Genomic DNA, 21,139 nt, shown 5'->3' with positions numbered 1-21,139 from the left:
GTGAGACTTAGATCCTTATTTTTATTAATACTAATAAATAGAGACTCAGAGTCTTGGATAGAAAGTACAAAGAAAACAGTGAGAGCAGAGAGTTTTGACTCAAACCCTGCAGCATTCTGCATTTGGTTATCTTGCTTCCAGTTTGGCATGAGGCTTAAAGCTGGACACACAATGGATGTGGTGCTATCAGCCACACTCAGGCCATAAATAAATAAATAAATAAATAAATAAAATTTGTCTCATGCATTCATTAGTTCAGCTGAAATGTTTTGGGATTCATGGAGAGCAGTTTACTTCTTGGCTGGTATATTACTAGAACAATTCACAATCAAAAGTAATGCGAACTGTTAAATTATGTACAAGCTGGTCATTAATAATGCCTTCTATATTCAAACAAACTGCTTAATAAAGAGAAATCACAACACAACAGAACTGAATAGGACAATATATTGGAAAGAATTTGAGTTTTTATGGGACTAGTGGTTGGCAAAAGCCATCAAAATGGCTGAAAAAAGCTGTATTCCTTATTTCTAGGGAACAAAATGTGAAGGGAAGACTTGCTGAAGTTTCTTGACTGTCACTAAACCTTAAGCTTTAAAAAGTGTTTTGTCTTCTTAAACAAAGATGCTCCTGACATTTAGTCATGAACCTCTACAGAAGTAACTACCAGCTTGGGCACAGAGTCAGATTTAGGTGAGTGATTCACATCTGGTACCTCTCTTCAAATAGACCATCAGAGCATCTCCCTCTGGGTTCCTGACACGAAGCAAGCAGCTGAGGCCACTGATGCTAGTGGCAGCAGGGTTACCCAAGACACCTTGCACCTGAGAGAGAAAACAGGCAAGCTAAATAATACAACCTAATTGATTTCCTCTCCTTAAATAAATTTTCTTTATTAAGAAACTTGTGGGGAGGAATGAGCACCCACAAAGGTTATCACAGCACAACTCCATGTGGACATTTTTCATTCTATCTCATAAAGACATTTTTTACTCTCTCAAACTGAGATCTATCTCCTCAATGCCACATCGCTGTTTGAAATAGGAAATAGTGAATAGGAAAATAGTACAGTATAAAGAGCAGAGAATTCAAACCCTGGTCTAGAGGAAGGGACTCAAAAAGTATGATTGTTTCAGGTGACCTGATTACCAACCTGACTACTTCCAGTTTGGACTATCCAGATTTTTAAATCAACCTGATATCCTGTCTGCAGGAATAACAGTGCTGTGTGATGTTTCAACCAAACACTGAGGTATTCCGATGTCATTTCTGGAAACATCTGGGTGTAGTTTCTTTACCAACTTGCAGGGATTTATTACTGCCATAGGGAAGAGCACTGTCCAAGGGTCAGGTAAGAACCTGCCTTTGTTCTGTGATCTTGTCTACTTACATTGAACACACAGCACTATGATAAACATATATTTTTAAATATGATCATTGTTACCAATCCAGAGGTGGTGCAGTTGAAGTTGACTTCAGCAGCGCTGTATAATTCACAGAGCACTTCAGTACCAACAGGAGCTACAGTTGCAAAGCCACAGGAATCTTCTCTCTCACAGCCTGAAAAACAGGAAAGAAATTTTATGTTTCCTAGCACTTCACATGCAAAATGTTTGCTACTAATTCCAGTGCTTACTGCCGTTTACCTAGATTTCCATACGTCTATCAGGCTGCAAGCACATGACTTTAATTAGCCAAATGAACTTTAGTACTCAACTATTTTAGTAGAGGGTTAAGGATTTTAAATTGAATTAAATTCATGCAAAAAGTTGCTCATCACCTGATGATATAAACAGCTGAGACAGGTCTAAACAGCCATCAAATATTTAAAGTCTGCTGGATAATTTTGCCTGAGACAGGACTCTCATGAACCGCTTTGCCAACACATCAATCTGCCTGATACAGTAACCCCATGGCAAGGAGGTTGTGACAGATATCGGAGTGATAGGAAGGAGGGAAGCATCAAATTGTTCAATCATGCTGGCTGCCCCTGCAGCAATCCCCTGGCCATTGTAAGGGAGAAACAGCCATCCCCTCCAGATTTAGGAGTGGCTGAAGATCCTTCTGCCCTGACACTTTCACCATTAACTTGCTCCCACAGCTTTGCTCCTAGCACAAGTGAAAAACACTTTCCAAATGTATTTAGTATAAAATCAACCAACTTAAATCAAAATATCAGCAGAAATGCAAGCTGATCTATTTGACCTTACAGGGACTAAGAGAGGGAAAGATCAACCCTTACCCTGCAATGGGCACTCCAGCAGTAACACTTTGTAGTAGTGCTGCCATTTACATAACTTACAAAGAAAATACAGCTATGAGCACGGAATCAGATTGGTTGGCAAAGGGGCATGATTTCCTCCCCAGGTTCGTTCTCAGGCTCTCTCAGTTCAGTGTCTTGCTTTTGAAGGTCTCCATTTGCAGGGGAAGGTGCAAGAAATCTTAACAGTATACAGCCAGGATGAGCTGGTGCAGGAAGATCATTCTAGTAACACATAAAAGGCTTTACATATTCAATTCTTAGCAGGAGAGGTGATTGCTCCAGCTAGACCATGGCAAGTGACACAAAGCCACTGATTTGTCAGAATTTTGCTATGTGCCTTACAAACAGGACATCTGTGTTATTATTGCCAGGGTGATTTTACTTTGAACATATCCCTTCTGCCTCCCTTCACAGCGTGAGCCTTAGGAGACACAAGGTGAGACTGACTCAAAGCACTCTGAAAACAGTGTGGTGATTCCTCTTAGTTTGAGATGATTCTGAACCAACTAAAGCCAGATGCAACATATTATATAGACTGTAAGACTTGGCAGAAGAATACCTCTGCACTCTTTACAATACTCTTCTGATGTAAGCAAGGATGATTATTCCTATTTTATGTGCCAATCAGGTAATTTGTGAAGAGGTAAAAGCTTGGTTTTCATATGTCCTGAACACCTAATCCTTCTTTTGTCTGCACATCTGCACAGTCTGATGAATGTTTCCTGGTTTAAATCTCAGTCCTCATCCGTATTGCAAACTACACCAACTGGCTTTAAAGTCGGATGACTGGTCTGAAGTGGTATGTAAAGTCAGAAGACTTCTATCTGAAAGAAACATTGATCTCTTCCCTGAACCAAGGTCACCAAAAGCTGTAAATACCTTGCAGTGAATTGGTGCCAAACTGCAGAACATACAGTTCATCTATGAACTTAACTATAAACTCATCATATAAAAAGATTATTATTTTCCATGATGGTCAGTGTTGTCTCTCCAGCTTTTCTCAGTTTTCTCACCTGAAATGCACTGAAAATATGTACTTTGCAGGTCTCCCCCAAATGACTGAGACTGAAGAATTTGAGCTTCTTCTGATCCATAAATCAGGCTGGAGGCAGGAACTCTTTCAAACTTTCTGAGCACTAAAAAAAGACAAAAAAGATCCAACCAGGTAGTATTATCAGTTCCCACACTGCAAACAGACAAAGATTGTAGGTAGAAATTGAAGAATTCTGTGGGGAGAGAGGTCTGCTCATTAAATGATGTACCATAACCTCACAGATAATGCAGGAGACGGCTGGCATGAGAGTAGAATTTCTGCTTTGAAAAAAAAAGTCACAAGATGTTTTAAAAATCAGTTAGCCAGGAGTGGGCTGGGATTTTACTTTCCAGTGAGGCTTCTCTTCCAGCAGCAGACCTGCCATCTCGCATTACTTGTTCATGAACTATTGAGTCAAAGGGGGAACCAACTTTCTACAAAACAGTCACAGAAACAAGAGCCAGCTCCAACAGCACTTGGTTAGACAGGAAATCCAGGAGCCTCATCACTTGTCTCCAGAAACACAACAGCCTGATCTCCACTGACTTCAGGCCCAGAGCGATATCCAACATGTCCTACATGTTGCTTTATTACTCCTGCATTCCACTTTTAAAACCTGACTGTCACTTTACTGACCAAACCCTTTTATCTGCTCCCTCTGCACTGGACCCACTGCACCTGTGTGTGAGGAGTCTGACAAGCAGCACTGTTCACACACCGGGAAAAGCTCATGGGGTCTAGAGATGCAAACCCCAAAGGTCACTACATGGGGTGAGGAATCTAATCCAGGCTCCAGAAGGTTTGGCCCTGGCTGTGCCCTGAAGAGGATTACAGACTGGTGAAGGGACACACAGTGCCACCACCACCCTGCTGAGGTTGTTACTACTTGTATTACCAAGGGGTTGGGCACAGTGTGTCCACAGATTGATACACCAGAACACTGGAGTGAGCACAGCACATTAACCCTCCCTGTGGCAGGGGAGTTGGAAGTAGAGGATCTTTAAGATCCCATCCAACCCAAGCCATTCTGTGATTAAGAGAAGAATGTGGTGACTTAGCATCATCCCTTGGTGACCTAACTTCTCTAAAGGACCCAAGTGAAGGCTCCTTGCAGCCAACACCTGGCCTAGACCTAAAAGGAGGGTAAAAGCAGGAGCCTTGGTGTGATCATAGCTGTGGGAGACATCTGCCCATGGAAGAGCTGGAAGATCAGCCCTTCTTTCCCCGGGCTCACAGGCGCAGAGGTCCAGCCGGAGGATCACAGCCCTCTCTCCCTGAAAGGTCTGGATAAACCACAAAGTAAAAGTCAGGGATAAGTTCTTCAAATAATCATTTGTACTCTACAGAAAAACAGTCAGGGCTAAATCAGAAGCAAATGTCTACTACTGTCAGGGCTGAGTCAGCAGGTGCTTTTGATAAAACCATCATTTCTGCTCAGAAAGAAACCCACATGGGTTTGTCAAATGGTTAGCACAAGAAAATCCTTGCACTCCAGCTTGGATGGGGACAGGGAAGAAATATGGTGCAAGCAGAAGTGAAAGTTTTTTCCTTCCTAGAAACACGGGGCACCAAAGTATGAGCATTAGCTAACTTCTGCATGAAATTGAATCCCTTCTGCATCTGAAATGTGCAGTGATGCCTTGTTAAAAACTGCCCTCATTTCTATTCCAATATTCAAATTTTAAAAATTACACTCTCAAGTGTTTTTCTTTTCTTCTGATTTCAACCCCTAATTCCGGTTTCATCCCACCTCTCCATTTTGAAGAGAAAAATCTTTTTCTCTATTTTTCTCCCACATTATTGAATACAATATTATTGAATACAATATGTATTCAATACAATAATATGGGAGAAAAGTAGAGAAAAAATAGAAAGCATTATGAAACAGTAAGCTGAAAACATTGAAAAAATAATAGAAAATCTGCCTTTCTTTAAATTTTTGAATTGTGGTTTTTTATTTCAAAGATAGATTAAAAAATTGCAGTCATAAAATCATTTCACAGGCTTAGTGCAGAGCAGAAATTCCCTATCTCACTTATTACTGGAGTAAAGCTCTAGGTCCTTCTTTTGCTGTAATCACATAATCATAGAATGGTTTAGGTTGGAAAGGACCTTAAAGATCACCTAGTCCCAACCCTCATATAATAAATGTTAAGTAATAAATGTTAAGTGTAAATGTTAAGTGGCCTAAAATATAACAAGAGAGACAACAGTAGTAATGAGCCATGGTTGTTACAGCTTATTCCTGTGCATTCATACAAAGCAATTCTTCTTCTGTCTGAAGACTCAAAAACCAAAGACCAGCTGGGTTTTGGTGACCCTTCCCAAGTGCCTGCCTCTTGTCAAAGCAAGATCAGCCTTCAGCCCCTACTCTCTTGCTGTGTGCTGAATTCAGTTAAGGGAAATAGCAGAGGCAGGGGGGAAAAGTAAAAATAGAGATAAACAGTTTCACTTCGCACTATGATTTCTGGAAATGCAGCATGATCTTTAAAAGAAAAAAAAAATTAAATTAGCAAATTATTATTTAAAAACCCAACCAAGTAAACAGATTTCTTAGGTGCTCATGGGGCCCCAAGCTACCTGATTTTTAGCTGGCATCCCTGCCCATGGCAAGGGTGCTGGAACGAGATGGTCTTTAAGGTCCCTTCCTACACAAATCATTCTATGATTCTATGACACATTGTTGCTGTTTTTTTAAACCTTGAATTTTCAACAGTCATAAATATTTGTAGTGATACCTCTAGCATGATCCACAAAAACAAGTACAGGTATCTACAACGGTTCCACCCTAGGGAGAGGCAGAAATGCCCAAGCAGAAAGATTCATGGCAACAGAATTGAGATCCTGAGTCCTCTCCCCGGAGAAACATCTCAACTACCCCGTGACTGAGGGCAACAGAGGCTTTCACCTGAGGTTCATGACTATGATTAGTCTATGAGTTTGCTTAATGGGAAAAAAAGCTATTTTAAGAGAAGATAGTTTTGCAACCTCTTCACAACCGAGGACTTTCAGTTCACACTCCTTCCACTGATCACACTTGTCATAAGACATTGTCTAACTCAAAGCACACCATGACATCAGTTTCTAAACAGAATATTCCATTAAATTCAATACCAATCATATGATGAGCATATAAAAACTTCTGGGAAAAAGCAAAAGCTTTGAGGCTGAGAGGAGTAATTAGATCTTACTGCAGGCAGTCTGGGGACTGTTTGATAGATTACTTTCTTTGTTTTTTCAAGTTTTTCATCCTTGAGAACCAGCATTTAACAGCTGTGTTCAAGCAGAAGTAACCTCCCCCAGCCTGCCAGGATGTGTTCCCCAAGTCAGATACCTTACAGCAGGGGCCCAGGGGGTGATGTTATGTTGTGGCTGTGAGGTCATCGCTGAAAATAGTCTATTTCCCATGAATATACTGATGAGCGATAATTTTACAAAGAAATTAATAATTCTGCTCCTTTCTCATTAGCCCTCTCATTATTCTTTTGGGTTTCCAAGCAGAGAGCATGAGGTCAGGACACATCAAAAGATGGCAGCCATCTGAGAGTGCAGGAAACCTGCTTCTCTCTCTTCCCTTACCAGAAATAACTTCCCCAGTGTCATCAAGAAATGCAAAACTAAGGAGGAATGTGGCTTAAGGCAGAGGGCACAAGTATGGGAAAGTGAATAACTATGGGACAGTGAATCCCCATAAGCTGTGGAGTGATTAATCTCTTCATAAGGAGGTTTCACCCAGGTGGGGTCAAAACATATCCAAGATATCCTTCTGTCACTTACGCAAGCACTGGTCATCTGTAAGGAGATCCTCTGTTTCTGTCCAGTCCAATGCTGCTCCAAAGCTGTTGACACAGAAGGATTTCTTGGTGTCAGGGTCTTGCTGGGAAGGTCTATACTGGCCACTTTCATCACATTGCAGGCCCTGCTCATTGCTCTGGCAGGATGTGACACCTGTTACAAGTGAGCAAGGGAAGGAAAAAGGAGCTTTGATAATGCTGCCACAGGGTTTCACAGAATGGCAGAGGCTGGACAGGACCTCTGGAGGTCATAAGGTCAGAGCCCCCTGCTCAGGCAGGGCCACCTGGGCTGCCCAGAACCATTTCCAGATGGAAAAGGAGTACAGAACCTCCCTGGGCAACCTGAGACAGTGCTTGTTTGTTCTCAAAGTAAAAACATTTTCTGATGTTCAGGGGGAACCTCCTGTGCAGCCACTGGTCCTGTCAATGCAGTAAGACAATGATCAATGCTGTAGGACAGAAGTCCCCTTAGCACAGCAGAGATTTCACTGAAAATTAAGCTATGATTTGCACGGAGTTTCATGCTCTAGAGCATGGTAGTCTCACTGCTTTGTTGCTACTTCAGTTTGTGTTTCAAACATTTCTTGGATTCTCTGTCATGCATCAAATCTCTGTTGATGTATTTCCAGTACTGTAAAGCAAAGTACAGAGGAGGAACTCTATTTTCATACAATGCCTGCTGCAGTGGATCTGTGGAATGTTGTGAGCAATGAGAAGAGCTATCACAGCAATTAATTCAGAAAAACTCTTCAGACTCTGCAAGGAGACATCAGGGAATGAAAGAAAGTAGGAAGATAATGTGTAACCTGGCTTTTGGAGAGGGCTGGCAGAGGTGCAGCACAAAGGTAAAGTGAAACCAGGCAGGGAGCAGATTTAGCAAAGAAAATTGCAAGTACAAGTTTTTAAACCCTAAGGAGCAAACTTTTAAGAACACAAGTCCAATACCTACCCAGGAAACACACAGGGAAAAGAAGAATGACAACTGCAGGCAAAGAGCTAATTGATATTAAGAGACATTACAATAAAAATGGGGGTTTATCCCACCTAAGAGAACAAATAGTTTGAAAGAGAACAAAGTAGACCATATACTCAATGACACTCCCAAGAAGCCCCCATTCTTGGTATTCTTATTTTTATCTTATTTTTATATAAGATAATTCTGTAGACAAAACTGAATTTGGACCTAATAACTGATTTTCTGTACAGAACTGCATGAAAAAAACCAAATCATTTAAGCTGAATTCACCAGTTTTAGTGAACATTTCAATAATTGCCTTGTGAGAAGTGTTTGTATTTGCAGGGGAAAGAGCTGTACAAAACAAGACTATTTTAGAGTTCATGAAAGTGACAATAAATGAACTGCACAAGAAGTTTCTTACTGATACTGAACACCCAGATATCATTCCTGAGGACAATGAACATGTCTAGAGGAACCACAACATCCTGGATGAGACTGACCACTTGTTTCTCATGCATTTTTGGTCACAACACCAGACAGTTTGGACTTTGTAAAATGCTTTTGAATGTATGCAGAAGGGATCATATCCATCCAAAAACCCCCAGAGGGAGGTTGTGGTTTTTTTTTTTTTACTTAGAGATGAATAAAAAAAAAATCATTAGTTATTTGAAGCCAGAATATAAAGGATATGGAAAAAATGAGTTCAACTTACAGTGATCAGCACTGATTGCCCCATAGGAGCTGGTAGTTTTGCCCACAGGACACTTGATACAGAAGGAATGTCCCGTCTGATACTGATAGTAGCCAAGAGGGCAGGGAATGCATTCCTCGTCCTGGAAATAACTGCCCGGAGGACAAACAACTGCAAAGAGAACAATCACCTGATTACTCGTTTGGAATTCAACCAGTTCTGGCATTTGCACACACATGTGTGGGTATATATGTGTGTGTGTGTATATATATACATATATATTTATTTATAATGCTGATAGATTTCCCATAGGCTTCAAGCTCTTAATATATGTATTTCTAAGTATAACAAAGCAAACACTCCTTAAGTGATCATTAAACTCATCAATGACAGGAATATAGGCTGTGATCTGTTTTCTCAGATCACCCTAAACCTGTTCTTGAATTAGTGCACATGAAGCTCTTTGGAAAGGCCAAGTCCAGGCCTGATTTCCATCTGTCAAATCCATTTGTAGTAAGATATTGCAGGTGGATAAGTTGTGAAAGAAAACAAAGGAACACAAGCTAGAAAAAGATTAACTTCTAACACTACAAACAGAAACAGGAAGGCTGTGAGGAGCAGAAACTCCAAAACCATCATACAGAAATCCACCATATGGTAGCACTTTCATTCAGAATTCCTGCCACAGAAATTTTTGTTAAGCACTTCCAAACTAAACAGTAATGGCTGGATTAAAAGTCACTAGTTGTGCACATGACAACCCAAACACAAACAAAAATATGTTCTTAGTGATGTTCTTAGTTCGTGTATATAGAATTTTCAAAACAATCAGGAGCAATGCTTCCAGCTGACCTGTTGCATTTTACAAAGAAAATTCTTTGTCTTCTGGGATGTCATGGAATACTGTCTTTCCCTCCAGAGCATTCAAATTAACATTAAAGCAGAAGAGTCACAGACATATTTGCAGGACAATACCTCTGCTTGTTATTTCACAGCTGCTTTCCAGATGTAGATTTCCTTCAAAACACTATCAAATGTATATTTTGGGACTTTGACAAGGTGAAAAACTTTATTTCTGTTCTTGCCCTGCATCTTGACAGAAGTTTAAGCTTCCATGAGAGAGGAACAGTAACGCAATATTGGCCATTCTCACTACAACCCATATGATGAACTGCTGTTCTGGCCAAAACAGCCAAATGTAAATTAATTTAACTCATGGGAGCACATAAATTATAATAGAATAAAAAGACAGCTAGTAGAAAAATTATCATATCTTCCTTCATCTGCTGTAAATAGTCCAGTGGAAAGGTCTGGTATAATACAACTGTGAGACTAAAATTTTCCTCCAAGTACGCATCAAGGCAATTACTCTGGGTAAAACACATATCTAAAATCAATTACAGAATGTAAAAAATCCTGGATCAGTCAGAATTCTCCTTTCAAAAGCACATTACTTAATACACAAGAGTGTCTGATACATTTTAAAGACAGTTTTCCAACACATGCAAAAAGCATAATACTCATTGTACAACAGCAGAAATTAAAGTGAAATGAGCAATCCATGCTTAAATTGAAGACAAAATGCAATGAATGAGGAGGCTAATTAAGCAATTAAGGTTTAAAATTAAACAAATTTAGCTTTTCAAAGCATTCTCCTGTTTTTGTAGTTTTAGTCACAATGTGAAAGAAACATCTGTGTCTCCTATCATATTTTAAGCAAGAAAAATTGCCTTTCGTTTCATACATTGGATTGACAAAAGGGTACAAAGAGTAGTAAAAACTGTTGGTGCAGAATCACGTTTTCTAGACTCTATAACTCTTGGAGGGACCCATCGCTTCAGCTACAGGCCACATTGACACAATCACATAGAGGTTTGGTTTGACCCTACGAGGTAGACAAACCACTATACTGTACTTCTTTCAAGCATTAACATTAATACATTTTAACAACAAAAGAAACTAGAGAACAGCTTTCAACCAAAATCTCAGAGCTAAATGTTACCACTGGGAACAAACTTTGTAACCCTAAACCAGGAAAAATTAAATTAAAATATAAAAAACAAAACAAAACAAAAACCCAAATTTAATCCCTTGCTCCTGCACATGAAATATGGAACCTGCTCCCACTTCCAACCTGACTCTGGCTTCTGTGTACCAGGGGAACAAGTTGCAAAATACAGAGTAAGGAGCAACCCACTGAAGTGATTCCACAGGGATACCACCCTTTGCAGGAGCCTCAGCTCTCACTACACTGGGCAAGCTCAAAAACTGTCACAACTCACCATTGCCCAACACTTGCATTGCTCGTTTTTCCCTCCAGGGGTACTGGAAAACTTTGGGATATCTGATTCTTGATCTAGATTATTAGAAATGAAGTCTTGAGCTGCCAGTCAGCTACAAATTTAGCCTGCCCTTTTGTTTGGGTTGTGTTATGCTCAATGCAACTCCGATAGAATTGTCAAGCATTTTAAAAAATAAAGAGAACTAGCATAAAAAGGTATAGTAAAACAAAGCTAATTTAAAAACAGGCTTCAAGTTTTCTCCTGAAATAAATGGGGGAGAAGGGTTATGTTCCCAAAGTCCTCCTTGGCAGTTTCCAACTCTCTTCATTTTGATTCATACCTTAGCAAAGAAAGTGCCCTTTTTTCCTATTAAAATTTAGAAAAAATAAAACTGTTACCCCAAACTCTTAAGGAATTATATTAATAGATACCTGTGACATACCATAACTCAGTGTAAGACCGAGACTAAAAAAATGTCACATTAGAAAAAATTAACACATGATAAATGTTACCCATTTTACAGGCAGGAAAACACGAAACAAAGCTACAATAGATGCAAACCTAAATAAGCAGATGACTGTAAGGAAAGTATAAGAGTTGAAGATGCAGAAACATGTAAGTTTCATGTTTCTAAATGAAAATATTAAGCTTATTGAGAGCATCAGAAACCTGTCACTAATGAGCTGACCACACTTCCTGAAGGAAAAACAAATGACATTGACAGTGAAATAAAACCAAGCACATAAAAAAGATCAGGATCTGAAAACACAATTTGCATTTCAAGAACAAGTTGTAACTGGAAAGAGGACAGAATACAGAATCTCTGCCACCCTCACACAACTTTGGTTTCTGTAGTCACAGGTGATACTTCTTATTAATAATCCCTATTATTAGTAGAGAAACAGATCCAGACAGGATGAATGACCAGGACATATCCATACATATATGTGTGTATATATATATGTATGTATTAGAGGAACCAGAACCTGAATTCCTAAGTTCCCTGTTCAGAATAAAATATGCAGTCCGGCTACACAAACCAGTGTCCAGCAGCAGGTACACTACGACAGCTTAGAGTATGAAATCTCTGTCAAAAGCTGGAGCAGAAACCATCTTCTTTCCACATCTCCATGATATCTACTTTACTGAGTGACATTTTCCACAGCTACCTGGTTCAAATATTTATGAATTAACCCACAAGGCAGGTTAATTCGCTGCTTCCTAGGGGCCTTTATGCCTGGCAGGCAGCACTCGGCAGAAAGATCCAATTCTTTGTAAGTTCTGCTCTAAGTGACAGATTCTACTTAAAAAATAATGATGCCTTTAAATAATACAACACTGCATCTTTTTCAGTAGCTGGAGTTGTTATGGACTCTGGACTCAGGAGGAATTAATATTTTTTCTGCATGTATTTAAGTAACCCTGAAATGTTTCAGACTGTGGAGATGAACTGAACCTGCAGTCAATTTACCCTTAAAGGTCCAGGCTAGAAACCGCAGCAGTTCAAAAGTGGTTCGTCACTTGATTACCTTACCCAGGCATTAGGAAACTCTCTGAACTTAAAGAGGAACACCACACCAAGCAGGGACATAATTTTTTTCCACATATTCTGGTTTGCTTCACAGTGATGAAGTGATGAATATCTGAAAATATTCCCAACGTTGGAAAACTTATCCAATACCTGCTTCTGTTATCTTATACCTACAAGTGGTACATCTCTCCTTCTTTCCCTAGATAAAAAAAGGCTAGATATAGTGAATACACTGCAAACTGGCATAAATGAAACATGGACTCATTAAGGACAACTGGGCCAACAAGAACAATCAGGAACTGAAGGAAGGTTGGTGTTGATAGAAACAAGAGTGGGGCTGTTAAGGCAAAGGCACTTTGCCATCATGACCTGGTACCGAGGACAGGTTGGCACAGCCATGGGGAGCTGTGGAAAAGGAAGGTTTGGCAGCCCTAAGCAGGATGTGGGCAGAAAGGCAGCCTGTTCCAGGGAACCAGACTAAACAGAAGGAAAGAAGAAGGAAAGAGGGCAGAAGTGCAATTAGGTCTGGGTGTTAGCCAGCATCAAAAAAGCTTCCATCTGAGCTGGCTGGACTTGGCCCCAGAATTCACAATCTCAGGACTTCTGTCATTTCTGCATCTAGTTTTCTATTCCAGGCAATGTATCATTATCTGAATCTCTGGCTACATTATCTTTGTGAAATCCTCTTATTAAGGATACTGTACATTACAGAATGACTTTCTATTGCCAGACAGATCTAAAATAGTCCACAAAACTGCTTACAAAACTTTCTTTACCATGTCAATGCCATGATGCCAATTTCCAAATTGTTGGTTCAACGCAAGGACGGAACAGTAAGCAATGCACTAATTCCCATCTCTCCCATTCACAATGGTGCCTCACACCTTTCAAATATGAACCTTAAACAGAAGTTCACTGATGATTTTCTAATTTGTTTTATACTGATTCCTGACAACATCTAAGAATGGAAAGCTAAAAATAAGACATACCACATCCTTGTGAATAAGGGCCTGCTTTCCCAGGAGATGAAATTCTTCGAAACCCGCTTCTACATCTGAGCTGCACACGTGGAGACAGATCAAACTCTTCATCCCGGGGAAAATCAATGACAGAATCTGCTAGGAACTGCTTGGAATCCAAATGAAGCAGAAAACCACCATCCTTAATCTCTTTTATAAATGCTCCAATGAGATTTTCCCCAACAATTGCATTTTCTAAAGAGGGAAAAAAATACAACAAAATAGCATGAAAGACATTTCCAATACGGGAATGGAACATAGAAACTGATGAACTTGAAGTTAAAAAAAGAGACAGATGCAGAAATACAAGGATGTTAACAAACAGCTGACCATAATGAATCTGTACAGTGTCTATCAAATTACAGTCTTACTTTTCTCACTCTGTTTAAATACACCCAAAACCACTGAACACAGAAAGACCCAAATCTCCCTTAGAAGGTAACGGAAGTTGGAACATAATGGGAGATGATGGTGCTGTGAGTATACAGAGAGGAGATTCTCCTCTGTCTCTTCTGAAACCATACAATCATTCCCTCAAAAAGCTATTTTTGTACTACAGGGAATTTACAGTGTGGAGAGGGACAAAGAGATACTGTCCTCAAAGAGGAACACTTTCAAAAAAAAAGTTGGATATAAAACCAAACACAATTATACTTTGATTCACTTCCTGCAAACTGCTCAAATATTCACAGGGGCAAAAGAGTATTAGATAAGATATAATTCAGACTAAATATAATTTAGATTAGATATAAGGAAGAAGTTTTTTACAGTGAGGGTGGTGAAACACTTGACTAAGTTGCCCAGAGAGGCAGTAGATGCCCCACCCCTGGAAATGTTCAAGGTCAAATTGGAAGAGACTCTGAGGAACCTGACTGAGTTGAAGATGTCCCTGCCCATGGCAGGGGTGTTGGACTAGATGACCTTTAAAGGTCCCTTCCAAGCCAAACCATTCTATCATTCTGCGTTTCGTGTTTTCCTGAGAATGTGGAACAACTGGGTGGATGTGAACAATATCAGACTGTAGAGCCAGGCACTACAGGACCACTGCAGCTGCCATCTGTGTCCTGAAGGATTTTGAATTAAGTTCTGATCAAGCAAAAATTGCTGTAGGACACATATCTCCAAGCCCCAAAGTAAGAAGGAAGGACACATGAAGACAGAGCTATTTCTGTTTAGTGCTGGGAACACCATTCCAAAGCAGTAAAACTGGAGAAAAGGTCCCACAAGGCTGGGAGAGACCTTCAAGACAATCTAGTCCAACCACCAGCCCAGCAGCACCATAATCACCCCTAAATTATAGGGGTGACAAGTGACACATCCAGATGCCTCTTGAACACTTCCAGGAACGGTGACCCAACCACCTCCCTGGCCAGCTTATTCTAATGCCTAACCACTCTCTCAGTGAAAAAATTCCTAATTTCTAATCTGAACCTTCCCTGGGATAACTTGAGCCTATTTCATCTTGTCCTGTCACTTGAGACCTATGAGAAAAGATTGACCCCCACCTCCTCTCAGGCAGTTGTAGAGAGATCTCCCCTTTTCTCCAGGCTAAACAGCCCCAGCTCCCTCAACTGCTCCTCATCAGACTTGAGCTCCAGACTGTTCCCCAGCTCCACTGCCCTTCTCTGGACATGCTCCAGCACCTCAATGTCCTTTTTGAAGTGAGGGGTCCAAAAATGAACACAGGATTTGAGGTTTGGCCTCACCAATGCCGAGTAGTGGGGACAATGACTGCCCTGGTCCTGCTGACCACATTACTCTTGATATAGGCCACAATTCTTGATATGCCCACAGAGGGCATTTGGATTTGAGATATATTTTTAATATCTTTTATTTTGAAGGAAAATACTGACTGCTTTTAAAGAAGTTCCTTACACCATCCCTAACTCTCGTGGAAACCACAGCAAAGATCTGCCAGTCAGTGGTCTCCACATAGTTGCTCTAGGACTTCAGATGTTAGGATCATTCTTTAGTGTCAAAGGTAATGCAACTAATAGAAAAAGAGGGAAAAGGAAAAAAGAAGAAAAAAAAAACTTGGAAGAAATTAGTTACATTTTTAACAGTGTGTGAATTGTGTTTCTCTGAGTACAATAGAAACACTTTTCCACCACGGAGGACTTGCCCAATGGAAATTAACATCTGGGACAGTTCAGCTCATGCCCGATAAAGTAATTTTCAATCCCAGTAAAGGCAGCTGGGAGAGGCAGTCCTATCTGAAAGAAACATTCAATTATAGCTTCTTTCCACTGTGCGGTCAAGCCTGAAAAGGGAAATAATCAACACCAAAAGCTCAATTATACCACACCAGTGTTATAAAGACAGAGAAGCAAAACATTTGAAAGCAAATTAGGTTTAATCCACAGAAATATCAGAGGAAGAAAACTTACCAATGTCATGTAAGTCAGGGAGGGAAGCGGTCGGGATGTTTTCCAGCTGAGACCTCCACGTGATGTTCACTCCCAGGCGATCCACGCTCAGGCATTCGACATAGACAGTGGAATCATCACAGACAGAAACTGAGCCAGTTTTTCCAAATGCATTTACCTCGAATTCAGAATTAAGTGAAACCACAGTTAGTCAACCTGAGCACTTTCTGGTTCTTGCCCTATTCATTTGCACTGTACTATGTTCAAAAGTAACACTGTCAAAAGGGGCTGTAAAAACAGAAGCAAGGAAATACAGTTTTAGCAAGTCATATACTCACTGTGAGAATAGCCAAAATATTGTCTTCCATTGAGACAAATTTTTAATAAATACTGAGCTCTGTCCAAACCGGCACAGGCTCATGTGACACGATTTTTATGACTGGAACTAAGCTGATCTGCTGATGTGGTATGAGACTAAACCTCTTTTTTTCCCACTCATCCATATGAGGGTGCTGCCAATCCTGACAGATTTCACGGTATATTCCATTTTTCCACCTCTCTCGAACAGGCAAAGGTCTATGCTGTGTTTCACTTTTTTTTTTCTATTTTTAATACAAAACAAAATCCAACCAAAGAAAACAAAAACAAACAAAACAAACAAAATCCACCAACAATGGAGGATAAGGAATTTAAATTACCTGGAGGTGACATAAACCACGAGCCTTCAACTCATCTAAAATAAATATCTGGAATGCCTGGAGTAATCCAGAGTAGTCAGAACTACATGTCTTCTCAGGAGGCAGGAGTAGTTGAAAGTGTGTTTGAGCTTGGACTGTCTGAAATAATTGGACCTCTAAAAATGAAGTAGAAAGGGCATTTAGTAACCTCACTAATGAGGAACCTGACTTTCAGAATTACTTTTAGAAAAGACAACATCGATTTGAGGTTTGCATCAATATCATCTCCCCACTTTAAGGGGAAAGCAGTAGAGCTGTCAGTAGTAAATAATAAGCAGCAAGACACAAGCTTGATTGTAGTAGCCTGTTAACCCCCTGATTCTGTGATGCCATATTCCCCCTGTAGCCTGCCCTAGCCCTGGCCACTCCTTCGGTTTCTCCCTGTTGGCTCCTGTACCCCAACCCCGCCCAGGGACCACCCCTGGGCCCCTGACAAAAGCACCCCGCACCCAGACCACGAGGTCTCTCTCTCTGCGGCCGGGAGTGCAGGACAAGGTGTGAATAAAGCCATCTTACCACCCTCATGAGAGATCCTTCTCTGCCTTCTTTACCACCACTGTGTTGTAACACTGCTGGCTGCCAGAGCCAGATCACAGGGCTGTCCGAAATGGACTCTGGGATGCGATTAATGGCATGGCCCTAGGAAACCACCACAGTGCTCACAGGGAGCAGCAGCCTGGTAGGCAGAGTCCAGCGGTTACAACACTTGATATATATATATGTTGAGCATTAGAGAAGAAGCCAAGTGATGCACTTAGGTAATAATGAAGAGATATTTTACACTGGAGCACTAACTCACAGGAGGATAAGGACTAGCTGATTCATTACTGATGATTTTTCATAAGCTTTAGCAAATAGGAACTTCCAGAGAACTACATGAAAGCTGACATTATGCCAATACTTAGAAAAGAAACAGAAAGACAAGAATGATTGACCTGTCGATTTTCACTTTTCTTACATGCAGTCATGAAAACACTTCTATTAAAAAAGGAATTAAGTGGTAAAAGCAATTAATACTTAAATAAATGGGCTTTTGGAAATCCAGCTTGTCAAACTAACTGGGAATAAGTTTCAGGAGAGAATAAATTTGCAGAATAATGGCATTGCCATGGATGTCTACAAGACCATTCTGAACTTTTGATAGCAAACCTAAGTGATGCTAATCACACAAATTAATGACAAATCTGTGAGCTCATCAGTCACAAAATAAAAATCTATTTAATCAGTTTTTAGCAAGAAAAAAAAGATGCAAATATCTTGTCTCCCATGGAGTAACTTTGATCCCAGGCTTCATGAAGAGTTTGTTATCTCAGGTTCAGCATAACAGTCGTATTGTCATTTCAGCTCCAAATGGAGCTGGCTCTTATCCCACCAGCCTGAACAAGCAGCAGAGCTCTCCCTCATTCAGCTCCTCTGCAGACCCTCACTGCATCACATAAGAGTGTCACTGCTGCAGCACAATTCCTCATCCCTCACCCCAAAAATGAGCATGGGAAAGCCTGGGCAATGCTGGAAGCATTCCAAACAGAATGGTGGAAAGGACCAGAGGATACAGAAACCTGCTTCTTCCTGCAAGGCACAAAGCCCTCTCTCTGCTTAGTTTTTCAGAGTGTATTTAAAGAGCTGATTTAACCACAGTCTCTAGATGTATACATAAAGAACAGGAAATATGATTTTTGAGAGTGAGGGTAATTATCCATTGGAACAAATTACTAAGTGTTTTGGTGAATTTGCCATTATTGTGAAGTTTATTCAATTGCCTTCTGATGTGTTGGGAATTTTTTCTCTCTCTGTAAAATCATGCTCTATTCCAAACACGAATTATTGGGGAAAGTCCTTGGCTTACAGTAAACTTTATAGCAGATTGACACACACTCCCCTCTCTCCTTACAGAGTTACTCCACTGCCATCAGGCAAACATGGAAGTCATTTCATAACGTGCTACAAAAACCTAACAAGCACAATCACAGATAAAAGTTTCAGTCTGAAATTTAAAGTTTAAAAATATTTGCATTTGGAATAGAAGAGTTTAACCCATCCTGAAGATTGATTAATGTGTGTAACCTATTCTGGAAATGAAAAGTAGCTCCAAACTTGGCGGAAAGACCTGTATTTCTCAAAGTTCAGCACTGCTACAAATTGCCATTTTGATCAGAATGTATCTCTTTTTTAAAGTAATTGAAAAGGCCAATGTTAATATCCAATTACATGAGCTCTGAATGGACACCCAATTCTTCCAAGATTCAAAGTGCCATTTTTTTCTTGAAAGCAAAATGGTTTGAAAAACACCAGAAGTCAGCCAACAAATACAACAATAATCCTTAAGAACAGACTGCTGCAAAAAAACATGCAGAAGTAACAGTGACTTGATTATGCAAATAAATAGTCAAGCTCTGCCAAATTCAAACATCTGGCGCTCATCTGTTCTTCCAGGACTAAGTAGTTCCATCAGAATCACTTATGGTGCCAGCATCTTTTAACTAACAAGAAAAATCTGCATATAGATTGAATAGGTATTTATAGCTCTATTATTACAGGCAAGAGGGACAGTTTCTGGCACAGGGGCCAGCCAAGAGCCAGAAGTGAAGATGGCAGAAGACAGGATTCATCTCCTGCACCTCAATTTAGCAACTCCCCTATAACTGTGGGCGTTATTCACGCAGTAGTTCTGTGATAAAAGCTGATTTTTGCACTGTTTACACTTCTCTGAGCCTTCCCCAAGCCCCAGCAGATCAGAACAGATCAGATCAGATCAGACATACTCTGGCAGGCCTGGAGCAGAGGGGCAGCCGAGACCCAGCGCCGCTGCCGCACATCACACTGGGATGAGGTGTTGGGAGTGGCACTGTAGAAGCCCTGGCGACACACGAGCTGGCACTGCTGGATGCTTGGAGCTTGCCCAGGGACATTTTCACAAAGCACAGCCCCATTGGCAACAGCTGAGGCACCAAATGGCAGAGCACACTGCGGACCTGCAGGCAAAGGAGAAAGAGGATATGTGTTAGAGGTGTGCTATGATGACTTATAGGAAAAAGTCCATAAACCCCTCCTATCCACAGATTCAAACCCTGTGCTTTCCCAGTCATAAATTTTGATCTGGTTTGAGGTCAGCTTGGTTCAGATTACTGAAGCTGATGGAAAGACACATATTGACTGTGATGGGCAATGCATTGGGTCCAGAAAGGGACGTGCATGGTTTCTAGGAACAGATATATTTTGAACAGTCATGAATAAATTTAAGCAGGAAATGAGAAGGAGATTTCTAACCAACAGCAGAACAAACCTTTACAAAAGATTTCTAGTGGAAACAGGCAGGGCCTAAACCTCATCTCAATTCCCTTTAGACTGAAGTTTGAAAGGTTTGAGAGGTTTGAGATCAGGAACTCATGACTGTGGTGTCTTCAGCAGCACAAAGATGTTTCTAGTGACCAGCAGGCCAATATACACATTAAATATATATATATGTATATAAACAATAGTGTAGAGCTTTGTAATTGGAGCAGTTTTCCCTAGCAACCCACTCTGCATGAGTACAGTCATTCAAACCCTGCTAGCCCACTAACAGACTATTACAGCAGGCTAATTACAATGATAATTAATTTCTACTAACCAGTACAAACTAACTGCTTCACTCAATATTAGCCAAATCCCAACTCCATTACTAAGTATATCCAGTATAATACTTAAACACTTATGAGTTCCAGAGCTACAAAACATAGGAAGAAAAAACAGCTTCCTCACTTATAAATAAACATAAAGAAAAAGATGTTATCATATCATATGATTCACTTGCTTGCTGTAACATTTTCCAAATTGCAATGCTCAGATCAGTCCCAAACTTCCTGATCACTGGAGAGAGGCAAACACTGATGATGGTTCAGGTCTGAGCACCCTCCCTCTACACTTTTGGTGGAGATACGAAGATTAATTCCAAAACCACACAGCCACTTCAGTTGAAGTATTAAAAACCTTGTATTAAACTTTCAGTTAAAGTATTAAAACATTGTAGGATGAATCTGGGATCCAGTGTGTGCAGTACATCTTTGTTTTCCCACTCTGAGCATTTCAATGCCAACAAAAAAGGCTTTCATATCTTCCTCTCTGAATTGCCAAAAGCATTCTTTTGTTCAAGTCTCCTTTATACCAACTTTTTTGCAATAACTCAGTAAATGGGGCCACTATATTCCTTCTCTTCTCGTATTGACTCTTGTAGCCAGACTCTTTCTCAGTAAAGGTGGAAACCTGGCGTCCTTGCTTAACAAACTTCTAATAAATCTCCCAAGGTTTTAGGAACAAAAGACATCTCTGTAAAAGAAATAGTAATACTTATCCTGGCCATGAAATTACATTAATATATCTATACAGAGTATGTAAAAACTAGTCTGTGGTTTCTTAATTGCTCTAGCACATTTCTATACCCAGCAAGTCACATCCAGTCTCAGCTGAATGCTGCTACAATCTTTTA

General features: G+C 40.3%; 1 protein-coding gene across 1 annotated transcript in view; it reads right to left on the bottom strand.

The window, feature by feature from the left end:
- The window catches only part of TG (thyroglobulin), a 149,626-nt gene that overhangs the window by 103,058 nt on the left and 25,429 nt on the right, over positions 1-21,139 (bottom strand). Inside the window, exons 17-25 of the mRNA XM_042036167.1 lie at positions 19,437-19,646; positions 16,636-16,790; positions 15,959-16,115; positions 13,542-13,766; positions 8,761-8,910; positions 7,074-7,244; positions 3,277-3,399; positions 1,445-1,560; positions 716-824 (exon numbers count right to left, since the gene is read on the bottom strand). Coding sequence (XP_041892101.1) covers positions 716-824; positions 1,445-1,560; positions 3,277-3,399; positions 7,074-7,244; positions 8,761-8,910; positions 13,542-13,766; positions 15,959-16,115; positions 16,636-16,790; positions 19,437-19,646 — 1,416 coding nt within the window. The remainder of the gene's footprint in view (positions 1-715; positions 825-1,444; positions 1,561-3,276; positions 3,400-7,073; positions 7,245-8,760; positions 8,911-13,541; positions 13,767-15,958; positions 16,116-16,635; positions 16,791-19,436; positions 19,647-21,139) is intronic.

The sequence above is a fragment of the Corvus kubaryi genome, unplaced genomic scaffold (assembly GCF_017639235.1).
Source record: "Corvus kubaryi isolate FWS band 111438036 unplaced genomic scaffold, C.kubaryi_AGA036_p1.0 37385, whole genome shotgun sequence".
NCBI lineage: Eukaryota > Metazoa > Chordata > Aves > Passeriformes > Corvidae > Corvus > Corvus kubaryi.
Note: the sequence above shows the minus strand (reverse complement) of the source record. Positions and strands in the feature narration are given on the sequence as shown.